Source organism: Dasypus novemcinctus, chromosome 5 (genome assembly GCF_030445035.2).
Source record: "Dasypus novemcinctus isolate mDasNov1 chromosome 5, mDasNov1.1.hap2, whole genome shotgun sequence".
NCBI lineage: Eukaryota > Metazoa > Chordata > Mammalia > Cingulata > Dasypodidae > Dasypus > Dasypus novemcinctus.
Window position 1 is genome coordinate 107,962,309 of NC_080677.1, and position 12,583 is coordinate 107,974,891.

The 12,583-nt window shown below is 45.0% G+C and overlaps 2 protein-coding genes across 16 annotated transcripts in view; both read left to right on the forward strand.

The window, feature by feature from the left end:
- The window catches only part of AHCYL2 (adenosylhomocysteinase like 2), a 272,609-nt gene extending 264,660 nt beyond the window's left edge, over positions 1-7,949 (forward strand). For all 8 annotated transcript variants that reach the window (XM_023590153.2, XM_004463221.4, XM_004463225.4 and 5 more), the window contains 5 exons: positions 676-774; positions 2,822-2,890; positions 3,014-3,092; positions 4,379-4,499; positions 4,961-7,949. In XM_023590153.2, coding sequence (XP_023445921.2) covers positions 676-774; positions 2,822-2,890; positions 3,014-3,092; positions 4,379-4,499; positions 4,961-4,967 — 375 coding nt within the window. In that variant the 3' untranslated portion in view covers positions 4,968-7,949. The remainder of the gene's footprint in view (positions 1-675; positions 775-2,821; positions 2,891-3,013; positions 3,093-4,378; positions 4,500-4,960) is intronic.
- A 4,207-nt stretch (positions 7,950-12,156) lies between these two features.
- Positions 12,157-12,583, forward strand: part of STRIP2 (striatin interacting protein 2) — a 68,953-nt gene continuing 68,526 nt past the window's right edge. For 3 of the 8 annotated variants that reach the window (XM_058297344.2, XM_004463227.3, XM_012527071.3), the window contains exon 1: positions 12,195-12,377. In XM_058297344.2, the coding sequence (XP_058153327.1) occupies positions 12,231-12,377 (147 nt within the window). In that variant the 5' untranslated portion in view covers positions 12,195-12,230. Of the gene's footprint in view, positions 12,378-12,583 lie in introns of all 8 variants that reach the window. The other 5 variants (XM_058297345.2, XM_004463228.4, XM_071215274.1 and 2 more) reach the window with 4 other exon arrangements.

A 12,583-nucleotide genomic window follows, 5' to 3' on the forward strand; every position in this document is an offset into this window, starting at 1 on the left:
TGAGCCTTTGGGAGCCTTACTCTACTATTAAGCATTTCTTTAAAGGTTATGTCACATTTGCACTTAGGTCACACAGCTTCTGTAACTTAAGGGTGAATCACCATCATAGAGGAGGTAGAATCTGAGACATCAGGTCATGAGGGCAGAGCTTTGGGCCCTAGCATGCTGGGTTTAGGACATTTTTCCTTCTCTGTCTATTCCTATTCAGCTCTGATCCTCCTGTGTTCAGTGTCTCTTCAGCCCTTGTGTGTTCAGTTTGCAGTGGATTACTTTGCATTTGTTTGCATGCTGCTTTTTAGTTATTTTGAAGGTTTTTTTTTACCCCCTCACGTGTATATTGCTTTATGTCCCCAACTGAAGTCTGAGCTTTTTGAAGGCAGAAACCATGCCTTTGGTTTCTTTTGTATTTCCCATAGCACCTTGTACTGTGCTCAGCTGAGATGGGACATACTGTCTATGTTGTGGAATGACATCCTGAGTGATCCCTCCCTGGCTGCACTTAAGGTTAAATTCCCTGAAATGGAATAGTTCTGACCAATCCAGGATGGGTATTCTCCATCTGGCATGTTGGTTGCTCCTTTCAACCTTCTATTTGAAATGGCTCCCTTCAGTGTCTTTCCATCCGAACAGTGGGATTTGCCACCGTTGATGACGTACTTGCTGTATGTGTTCCAGGCAAGTTTGCGGACACCAGAACTGACCTGGGAACGAGTGAGATCCCAAGTTGACCATGTAATATGGCCAGATGGCAAGAGGATAGTTCTCCTGGCAGAGGTAAGACCTGGGGCTGGCATAGAGAGAGTCATCCCTGACAGGAGAGACTGCAAAACCCACGTCCCCTCCTCCTCATGTTCTCTCATACTTGAGCGCCTTCCCTTAAGCACAAGTTTACTTTACCAATGGATTTTACTTCTATTGTGAAAGGTCTTTTCATTCAGCATTAAGAATCTATTTTGGTTCCCCACTTTTCACCAATTATCCTGTCTCTCCATGTCAGTCTACAGGTTGACTCAGATAATGACTATTACTGGGGAAGGAATTAACTGATAGAACCAGTGCCACTTTGAGTGATGCTTACAAAGAGATAATGTCGTTTGTGGGACGGTTAAATCAGTAAGCACAAAGTAGATGTTCCTGACTATAACTATTCTAGGCAAGGTCTGGAAAAGTCATGTTCTTTGCTGATAGGTTCCCTGTTTTTGAGTGTCCATTCCTCTGAATTAAACCAGACGTGTAGTAGGTATCCAGTTATATATTGGTTGCTTAATTGGTATTTCCCCATCTTCTTCTTGTACAGGTTTATTCTTTACTTTCATTCCATTTAGCCTTCCATGTCAGTGTTTGGCCACCTTTCCTTTCTTGAAACTTTTCTTCCCTGGTCCTGGATTTCTGACAGCTATGATGATACCCTTTGTTCATACCTTGAATCTTCCTCCTCTTTAGGGGAAGATAAAATAGCAAAGATGATATTAATTCTTTTTCTCAGGCTTTGGTTTTCAGTCAGTTTCTTTCTTTTCTTTTTTTTAAATCAAAGAGTGAATATGAAAATATAAAGGATATACTGTCTTTATCTAGGGGCCCATATATTTACTGTTCTCTTCACCTTCTCCTGACTTTTCTTCTCAGATACTTTGGGACATCTGTAAAGGTACCTAATTATTTCTTCACAGGGAAGGACTATTTACAAGGAGGGAGTGGGTGGGTGAATTTGATGTCAGCCTGCTCTCTGGTGACTTATTTCTAATTTCCCTGGGAGGTCTCACCTAGTAATTTTGTTCTTGGCTACTATGGCTTGACGAAAAAGGTAGTCAGGTTTCCTAGGAAACAAAGTAAGAAGGGTAGGATTAGGGGTAATTTCTTCTACTCTCTGACTTGCCCATTCAAAATACAATACTGCCCTTGAATTCAGGAGAGCCAAACTGAGAAGGAAGCACAAAAATCAGCTTAGCTCCCTAAATCCAAAGGCATCTCCCCTCACAATCTGGAGAGATCTCCCCTTTCGAGTATGAATTTGTCTTTTTTTTTAAAGATTTATTTTTAATTATTTCTCTCTCCTCCCCGCCCCTGCCCATTGTCTGCTCTCTGTGTCCATTCGTTGTGTGTTCTTCTTTGTCCACTTGCATTATCCGGTGGCCCTGGGAAACTGCATCTCTCTCTTTTTTGTTGCATCATCTTGCTGCATCAGCTCTCTGTGTGTGCGGCGCCACTTCTGGGTGGGCTGTGCTTTTTTTCATGCAGGGCGGCTCTCCTTATGGGGCACACTCTTTGAGCGTGGGGCACCGCTACACATGGGCACCCCTGCATGGCACGGCACTCCTTGCACGCGGCAGCACCGTGCGTGGGCCAGCTCACCACACAGGTCAGGAGGCCCTGGGGATAGAACCCTGGACCCTTCATATGGGAGGCGGACACTCCATCAGTTGAGCCATGTCTGCTTCCCTGAATTTGTCTTAATCATTGTTTAGGACAGTCTTTCAAAGGAATGTTGCTGCCTCAGAATGAGGGTAGTCTGCTGGAGAGAGTAGAAAATTCAGGAAAAATGCACCTTTCCTTGGCATAAACTTTAGTATCATATGACTCTCTATTCCCTTTTGCACAATCTCGGAGATCTTTTATCTGCTACCTTCATCAAATTTTCCAAAACTTTTTATAGTTTCTTTTAAATGTCAATCAAGTAATTCCTATTTATTGAATACCTGCTTTCTTTCCTGCAATGTTAGCTGGGAAATGATTGGAAAGTGGTCGTTGTGTTCTTACCTCACACTTTCAAAGGCCAGACACTTTGTCCTAATCCATTTGTATCTTAATCCTTGCTCTCTAGGGCCGTTTGCTGAACCTAAGCTGCTCCACAGTGCCTACATTTGTACTCTCAATCACTGCTACTACTCAGGTGAGGCCTCCAGAGTGGGAAAGCAGTGGGCCTGTAGAGGGTCATCAGACCATCAGGGTTTCACATGATTTGAGGTAGATTGCTGTGTGTGGCATGTCAGCATCCGTCTCTCTGCTATTCTAGGCTCTCGCCTTGATAGAGCTTTACAATGCTCCTGAGGGTCGCTATAAGCAAGATGTCTACCTGTTGCCCAAGAAAATGGGTAAGCATGCACTGTTCCTGCCCCATCTTTGCCAAAGTAGTCCAGAATCATAGGCTAAAAAAAGTTCAAGCACATTAAATTTCTGATGGATCAAAAAAAGGATATCTTTATCTTGTAAAAGTAGTGCTGGGATTCTGAGATTCCATTTCCAGTTGATTTATCACATTTCCACATGGCATGCCCCAGTGAAGTCATAACATTTTCTTATAATTTAGTTTACCAGCCCATAATTTTAAGGGCCTTCTCTCTATAAGTATCTTGTCAGCAAGAATCTTACAGGAGGGGTAAAAAAAAAAAAACTTCTCCCAAGGGAGAGGAATCATCTCCTACTTTGTCACATCTGGCTTATTCCAGCTCTGTGTTACTAAATAGCCCCTACCAAATTTTTCTCAGACCAAGCAAGACTTTTCATACTGTACCTTCCAATTCTGACCCCATTACTTCAGGCCAAAGGAGAGACTTCAAACGGTTTCTGTCAAGAGTTTAGTTATGTGGGTGTTTCATATGAGAGAAACATTAAACTGTATACATTCCTAAAGAATGTGCCTCGAGCTCCTGAACTGACACAATGTGTTTAGAAACTACTTAGGCAAAAGCCAGAGAGTAAATCAGCTTCAGATTTTATTTTGCTTCAGCACCGAGTGCATAGCAACTATTAGAAGTTGACATATTTTTCCTTTAACAGATGTTCTGGAAGGATATAAAAGAAATAGAGCAATCCATATTATGACCATAATGGAGTGTGGGAGAACCAAACAAATAAATAGGAAATTACCTGAAACCATAATTAGTACCATGTATTGAGATAATAAAATACAAACAGAAACCCATAAGAGTTAAAAGTACCAATAGCAAAGCCAACAGTTTAGCATCCTTCTTAGTTATTCCTTCCACATTTCCCCAGGTGTTAGTTTTTCTGAGTAACCCAAAGTATAGGAAGTCCAAGGCAGAACTAAAGTTTGAGTTTCCCATTTTTCAGTCCCCCCACTACCCCACCCTTTCTTTATTCCCTAAAGTCTATTGCTTCTTTCAACTCTGTCACCTTTCTGGGCAGAAAGAAAGGTTCAAGGCTGAAAGAGCTGGTAAGGAAGGAATGTTAGAGTTTTTGAGAAGCACTCGGCTTGAAGCTTAAGGTAGCCATTCCTTATAATTGAGGGCAGTGAGCATATTTTCATATATACTCCAAGAATTAGAAGGTATCTTCAACATTTTAAGGCCTGGCCTGGGAAGAGCAGCCAGTCAGGAGGCATGGATGCTTATACCTGGGTTTCTGTCATCTGTTCCAGATGAGTATGTGGCGAGCCTACACCTGCCCACCTTTGATGCCCACCTGACAGAATTGACAGATGAACAGGCTAAGTATCTGGGACTCAACAAAAATGGACCCTTCAAGCCTAATTACTACAGGTACTTTGGACTCTGCAGGAAACAGGGAGGGACTCTGGAAGTCTGCGTAGTGAAGAGCTTCCTGCACTGAAATTTCTCTTTGCATCCATTACCACATATACATGAACTCAGAAATATAGACCCACCCCCAAAGGCTCTTCAAGACCACCTCCAACATTAAGTAGTGTTTCCCTTCCTGAATTTGCCTTTTGAACATACAGAGGTGGAGCTTAAGTTCATGGCTATTTGCTCATTAAACAGTGTTCCCTTCCAGAATTGCCTTTCCCCATTTTATCTTCTTGCTATGATTCTTATCTTTTTATGGAAAAACACTGATTTGAAGAAGAGCCATTTCAATCTACCCTCAGCATATACTCCAGAAAAGTCCCTGCTTCCTTGTTGCATCTTTAGGCAGGTTCTTTATGTCCCAGCATTCCCACAGGCTGATAACATCACAGTTTCATCTTTCTTTTTCCCTCCAGGTATTAAGTTCCTGTAACTCAAGCCAGAAGAAGTTTTAGGGAATAGAACTCCAAGTCTTTTCTCCACTACTGTACAGGAAAGAATCCAGCAAGCTGCTTCTCCAATCAGAGCTGCCCGCCGTGCTCACCCTATAGACCATATGTTAGGTTATTTATTTATTAAAATCTAGAATCCTGTGCCTGTAGCCTTGGCCCAGAGTGTGGTTACTGCCTTGAAGGCGTTGAGAGCCACAGAGGACAGGCTGAGGAAGGAAAGCCATCCCCAATGTGTCTTTCACATCATTCCCCAATGACTCTGAATCCTTGGTGATGGCCATTTTTCTCTTGTCCAGGATCAGGAGTTTGTCCAGGGGTTCCACACTCCTTGTTTCCTGGGGTTTTCTGGAATAAGTTTTCAGCAGCTGCCTTCCTCAGCTTTAGCCCTTCCCCAGGTGAGGCCTTTGGAAACCACTGAATTAACATGGCCTGGGTTCCCAGTCTTGACCATCACTATCACTGCCTTCTTTATAAAATGGTTAGCAAGGAAAGAGTGTTATGGCTTTGGCAAGCTACACCAAGGATTCATTATGCCTGCACCTGTGCCTGTGCCTGTGCCTGTGCCTGTGCCTAGAAGGGTCTCCTTCCTTACCCAGGTCTCCTTTCTTCTCCTTGAATATCTATGTCCATTTTAACACTTTCTGGTTCTAAGAGGAATGTGCCTCCATTATGTCCTCAGCAGCTCTGGTGTTTTCAGTCATTTGTTTTGCTGTCTTTCTAACCCACCCATACTCTGCTCAGGAAGTGGGGGGCCAGCTCCCCTGGAACCCACAGTTTTACTTTATTGTGATTTAACCAGAATGTTTCCCAGGAAGCCCCCTCCAGACTGGAACCATCTCAGAAAAGAAGGGCTTGTTGAGAAACACTGTTTCCTGGAACTTCCTGTTATTGCCTGAAACTAATTCTGAAACTTCTGAAAATGAGTAGGGAAAGGCATACTTTCCAAGGGATTTGGGGAGTTAGGGCTTTGGAAATGGGGCAGGTCTTTCAGGCCCACAGCTTGACATACCTGCTTTCTAAACAAGCAGAGTATACTCATCTCCCGGGAAGGGCTTTGCAGCTTAACCAGCTAAGCTATACAAAGATGACACTGTACACTGTGTCCAAATGATCAAACCTAGTTTGACTAGTTTGACCCTCATTAGACATTCATCCTGTTGGCCATTGCCATCAATGAAACCAAGATCTAATGTCACTGCAATCTGATCTGCATCCCTTCTTCTCTACTGGGATATCATGTTAAGTTCTGGCTTCTTCCATCTAAGGATTCTGTTTTTCAGTAGAAGTTTCTTGAGCAACTCCAATATTACAAACAATTTGGTAATGTGCGAGCATGAAATTTTATGCCCTACCCATGAGTTGGATTCCTACTGAAGGGTTCCATTGGGACCAGGTTGGTATTAAAAGTTAAAGTCTAGAGTGACCCTGGAAATCTTGAATGAAATGAGTTCCCTCCTCCCTGTGCCAACCCTATTTAACATTCTCAGGTTTATTTGTTCGTTTACCTTTTTTTTTTTTTTTACCACTCTGATTCTCTTCCTCTGCTCCTTTCTTCTCCAGCTTTCATTGGTCTTCACATATACCCTTGGAGTGAGACTAGAAGGGCCCTTACTTTTGGAGGTAGAGAGGTGAAGCTTGGGTACGTGGCTATTTGCCTTATGAAATAGAATACAGGCTCAGCCCAGAGAGTTTGGTTCTTTGGAAGCCATAAGTCTCAACAGGTATTGGAGAAGTAGCACATACATGGCTGTATTTCCCTATCAGGAAGATTATAAATGCTGAAAATTCTATGAGGCACCTCAGTTTTTCCTTTTGCCTATCCCGTTCTGATTTTTGTATTAATTAATTGCATCCCTTTAGCAAATGATTCAGATATTTTATACCTCATCTTATATCCAGAGAAGATTCCATTAGGCAGAAATCTGGATTTTTAGTCTATAATATTCTTAGGCCAAAAATCTTAGCACACTGTTCTCAGCAAAACCTGACTGTGGAGCTCAGCATGTGCTGATACTTGAAGAAGAGAACACTGTCACCTGCTTGGGTGAACAGGCCCATTCCGAACAAAAAGAGAGCCATGCTGGGGCTGGATTGCTAATGCTGCTGCCAATGGTGAGGTTTTTGCTGTGGAGTTTCAGAAGATCTCTCTTCTCTCTCTGGGTACCCTGTTTCATCAACCATCATGAAGAAGAAAGGCCCAGGCCTCCTCCTGAGTATTCAGGTTCTACCTTAGGGTTGGAATCTGGTCATTATTCCCTCTACCCTTGAAATCAGAGCAAATGTGTTGTCTTCTCTCCAAGCTCTCACATTAGATGCATTGTAGGTATCTGGAAGTATGGGAAAGAGCTAAGTATCTCTCTGTGTATGGCCCTGGCCTGTGGGTATGCACACCATTTTCTCTACAATGAATTTGTACTACGTTTCAAGGTCTTTTTTTTTACCTTCTTAATCAGAATATTCAGTTTTCTTTTTCTTATTAAAAAAAAAATTGTATCTAACTTCCGTTTGCCCTCCCACCTCCCATCCTATGTTTCTATATGAGCATGGCTCCCCATGGCCACATACTCCTGCAAAGGCTTTTCTGCTGCTTGGCTTTTCTCAGAACAGATCTGAAATTGCTGCTCCTGTGGTTTTCTCAAAATTAACTTTGTCATGGTTTTTAAAAAAAGAAATCATAATGCATTGTTGCATTAAGCTTTTTTAACAAAGGAAAATTACAGAAAATAGGCAACACCAGCAAATTATACGTGGACAAGTTCTGAATTATATATCCATATATATCTCAAAAAATAATCATCTAGTTCTCACTGTCATCTTATTGAAAGGAAATAAAACGTCTGAGGGGTGTCATTTCTGAGAGGCTCTTGGAAATCTCTATGTCTGAGTGATTGTATTAGATCAGCAATAATGACTATGTAATCTCAAAAGACAAATAAAATATTCCTGAAATGGATTCTTGTCTTCAGAGTATTCTCTGCTTCTGTGATCTAGGAATTCAGCAGAGATGAGAGTCATCTCTGGGCAACAAACCAGAGAGCCTGCTGTGTGGGGCTAGGATGTGAAAAGCTGAAACAGTTACCAATAGGCATGTTTGAATGGCCTTAGCCTTGAGACCCTTATTCTATGAGGGGTCACTCCACTAATAAATATCTTATCCCCCTTACTGGTTGTGTGTTTAAAGAACCTGCTCTCTCAGAACTACTACCTTGTGGAGTTTAGTACTGTAGGCTTAAGGCAGAGATACAAAAACCTGGCTGTAGGTCCCCCAAGCCTACAAAGAAGTATACTGCCCTTAGCTGGAGAGCAGGGGAAGCCAGCATGCCCACAGCTTGAGAACAAAGGACCCTAACACCCAGGACCTGATTACATCCAACCAATAGGAAGAAAAAAGTAACTCAGGTCAAAATTTATCTCTTTAAATCAGGTTACATGGCTAAATCATTAACCAGATGATGAATCCAGCTATCTGTCATTACTACCAATAGAGTAGCTTTCTGATAGCCACCTTTAGTTGCCAACGTATTCTAGTTCCACATCTTGTATATAAGATGCTTACTTATTTACATCCCTTTCCTCCCTATCAGAATCCTCTGCACTTTGACTCCTGTTTATCTAAAATAAGAGCCAATAGGGATAGAACAGTCTAGGCAGTTGGTAATGGCTCAAAGCTGGTGCCACTCCAGTTGCGAGGAGGAAGATGCAGCAACTAGCAATGAAGCCTGTGAACCAGCTGACAGGATTTGTTCCATGACAGCAGGGCTTGACTCATCTTTTGTGAAGGATGGAAGCTTGAGTGCCCTGGGTCCTAATTTCAGACTTGCTGTGCAAGTTTCTCCACCTCATGATATTGAAGAATGAGCTCAGACTTTGAATCAGGCTAACATGGGGTTAAAGTCTGTGAGGTGGCCAAATTACGTAACCATTCAGAGCCTTGGTTTTCTTGTGTGCAAAATGGATAATGCTTATCTCCTAGGGCAAGGACTTAACATGCATAAAGGATGTATTTTTAAAAATGCTGCTTATAGAGCCTGGTACACATCAGGTACAACATAAATGTCAATTCCCTGCCTCTGTCTAGGGCCCTACAGCATCTGTTTCCTCATTACACACACATGTGACCTTAATGGGGGTAAGGGAATGTTCTATGCTTTTTCTATTACATTATTCTAGCTGCCCAATATCCTCCCCAACTAGGTCCTTTAAGACTTCTTCCACCTTAAGTTTTCTCAGTGGCAGGTGTTAATCAAGTTAGAGTGTTTATATGAGAGAAGGGGTATGTTTGGGGCTTGTAACTATTTTTACCAACAATCCTCTGTCAGGCTTAGAATACCTGAGTTTGGAGACAAGGGAAATTTGTAGTGCAGGCTATCTGCTTTAAAAACAACTCAGCACTGGAGCCATGTCTGAAGATGCTGCAGGATGGAAAGATTGAAGACCAATCTCTGATTAAGTAGCTCCCATGTGTATTATTAAATGTCTCTGTGGTTAATGGTATTGGCTGTCATTCCAATGTTGACAAATAAGCTAAAAAATTGAGTATGTGCCAATTCCATGGTCTCAAAGTTTTCGGTTAATATGTGGTTTCTTGTTATTCCTCTCAGGAGTTGTTTCTAGATATCTTCCTCCTTATGACAACTCTGAAAGCCTGGACCTATGATGAGCAGGTAGATGTATTTACTGTCTCCCATTCCACTGGGGCGTGGGAAAGATCATGGATTGAGGTCTCTTCATGTTTACTCTGCAATCTCCATAGAACCAATTTTTCAATTCCCTTCTCTAAAAATGAAGCCAGATGGAGCTCTAGGCTGTACAATTGACTTTGAATAGAGGCCAGAGGGGACTTGAGTCTTCAATCTTACTCTCAGTTGAAGATCAGTCTCCTCCCTGTGCCCTAGGGTAGGCAGGAAAAGAAACAAAGCCTCAAAACTGTCCACTGCTGGGAGTAGATGTAGCTCAATTGGTTGAGTGCCCACTTCACATGTACCAGATCCTGGGTTCAATCCCCAGTACCTCCTAAAAAAACAAAGAAACTGTCCACTCCTATCCTGTTACTTCTGCTGGGAATATGAAGTTCTGGGCCTGTGAGTTCTAGAGCTCTGGCTACTAGGAGGAAAAGTACTGGGAAGAGGGAAGGTAGAATAATTAATTATTTTTATTAAGAAACCCCCATCGGCTGTGCTGTGGCAGGTTTCCCACACTGAAGCAGTGATGAGCTAGGCGTGGGTTGTGAATTTTAAAGCAGAGTGTGAATCTTTAAGAGTTTAACAAATTATACCCCCAAAAAAACTCCAAAATCAAATAGCTTAAGCCTTGAGCCAGGAAATTTCTTAGAAAATCATCTCAGTTCAATGCTGTTAAACCAGTGAATCTCAACCAGAGAAGAATTTGCCCTCATTCCTACCCACCCCCTGCCAAGGGACATTTGCAAGGTCTGGAGACATTTTTGGTTGTCAGATTGGGGAGGGGGTGTGTGTGTGTGCTACCGGCATCTAATGAATAGAGGCCAGGCATTCTGCTAAACATCCTACAGTGTGCAGGACAGCCCCTAACAGCAGTGTTGTATGCAGCTCAAAATGTCACTTGTACAAAGGCCAAGAAACCCTGTGTTAAACATGCATAAATGAGGCATACAAAAATGAACAAGACTCTCAAGGAGCTTATATCTAGGTTGAGGACAGTGTGGGAGAGGAAAGGGAAAGTATTTGGGTACAGTAAGGAGAAAGTATAGAGCAGGGAGAGTAGGGAATCCAGAGAGCTCCAAGAAGTGCATCGCTCCCTCTCCCCCCAACCCTGGTCTGTCAACAACAGACCACCAGAGGGAAGCCTGGGGGAGACATGTAGGAAAGGGATAAAGTTGTCCCTAAGAAATGGGAATGAAGACTAATTCCTCTTGGACCCTTTGCTTTGGAGATATTTTGGACAATGTAAGGATTTCTGATGGAGGCAGACACAGCTGGACACCAGCCCAGTCTGGAGGGTCAAAAGGAAAGCTTCCTGGAGGAGGAGGTGGTGATAACGAAGTAGAATCTTCAAGGAAGAATATAGTCAGCCAAGAGAACAGAAAGTTTCCTTCAGACAGAAAAAAACAGCATATGCAGACCTGAGACAAGCTTGGAAACTGCAAGGGTTACTGAGTCCTGGATTCTGCATCAGTAATAGTGGATTAGTGAAAACAACCTATCAAAGAGGTATGATATCTGGTCCCTAGAAAGTGCCTAGTGCAATGTCAGACCAGTGTCAGCTCAGCCACCCCACCCCACCCCAGTCATCTTCCTGAAGCTACCAACAGGTTACTTGTTTGAGGGCTTCTATTACCAACTCAGGCTGCCCTAGTTATTGTAAAGTGATTTTTAGATAAATTCGGGCGAGGGCAGATACCCAGCTTCATTTGCCCCGTGTAACACTAAGACCTTAGGCAGGATCTTAGAAAGGAAAGAGAAGGGAACGGAAGGACTGGGGAGCAGAGTCGGGATGAGAGCTTGCTCTCCATTCAGTACTCCCTCTTTAAACTCCCTAGCTCACACCATGAAGAGGGCACCCCACAAAAGCAGAGAAAGCTGACCAGGGCATCCAGCAATTTCAGTGAACTAAAAACGCAGTCCCTTCCTGCAGCGCCTAGTCTGCCAGGCAAGCGCTCACTCCGGGGACGGATGCGTTCCCTTCAGTCATCTCAGAGAGGGCGAAGGCCGCGTCCCTTGAGCCCTGCGGGGGCCTTCGCAGCCCGGTGGTGCCATCCCTCCACTGAGGCTGAAGGGGCACCTGGGGCGCGGGCCGGGGCTCGGATTCGGAGGGCAGGGGTCTGTGGCAACGGAGAAGCACACCCTGCAGTGGAGCAGGAGGCGGAGACGAGGGCTCCCCCAAAAGGTAGCTGTTCAGGAGAGCGCGAGGGCTGAGACGCCGAGGGAGAAGCAGAGATAACTCGCCTGGGCTTAAGGCCCAGAATTCGCGAGGTGGTGCCGGGAGCCAATGCAGGAGTTTCTGGCCACCAGCAGCGCCAAAGGACTAAATAAATCTGATAAAATGTAAAAACCCTTGAAAAAGCCCCTCCTCCTCGAAGTCCCGCTCGGGGCGGCCGAACCGCCAATCGCCTCGCGGGGCGGGGCTGCGGGGGGCGGCCGCAGCCAATAGCCGTGGAGGGGGCGGGGCCGGGCTCCTGGGGGCGGGGCCGGGCTCCAGGCGCGCGGCGGCCGGGTCGCCCCGGGCAGAGCGCGACGCGCCGCCGAGGGGAAGCCGCATGGAGGACCCGGCAGCCGCCGGGGCGGGGGGCCCGCCCGCCAGCGGCAACGGCAACGGCAACGGCAACGGCAACGGCGGCGGCAAAGGGAAGCCAGCGGCGCCCAAGGGCCGGGAAGCGTTCAGAAACCAGCGGCGGGAGTCCGAGGTGAGGAGCACGGAGAAGCTCGGCCGGGGCGGGGAGTCGCCCGCGGGCTGGAAGCGGCGGCTGAGGTGACTGTGCCGCGGCCCCTCCCCCGCGCGGACGCCCCTGGGGGCGGGCGCTGCAGGGTCCACCGGAGCTGGGACTCTGAGCTCTGCCCCCCTGACCCTTCTCCGCACGTCTTCGGCCGCAGATTGGAGGCTTCTTCGCCT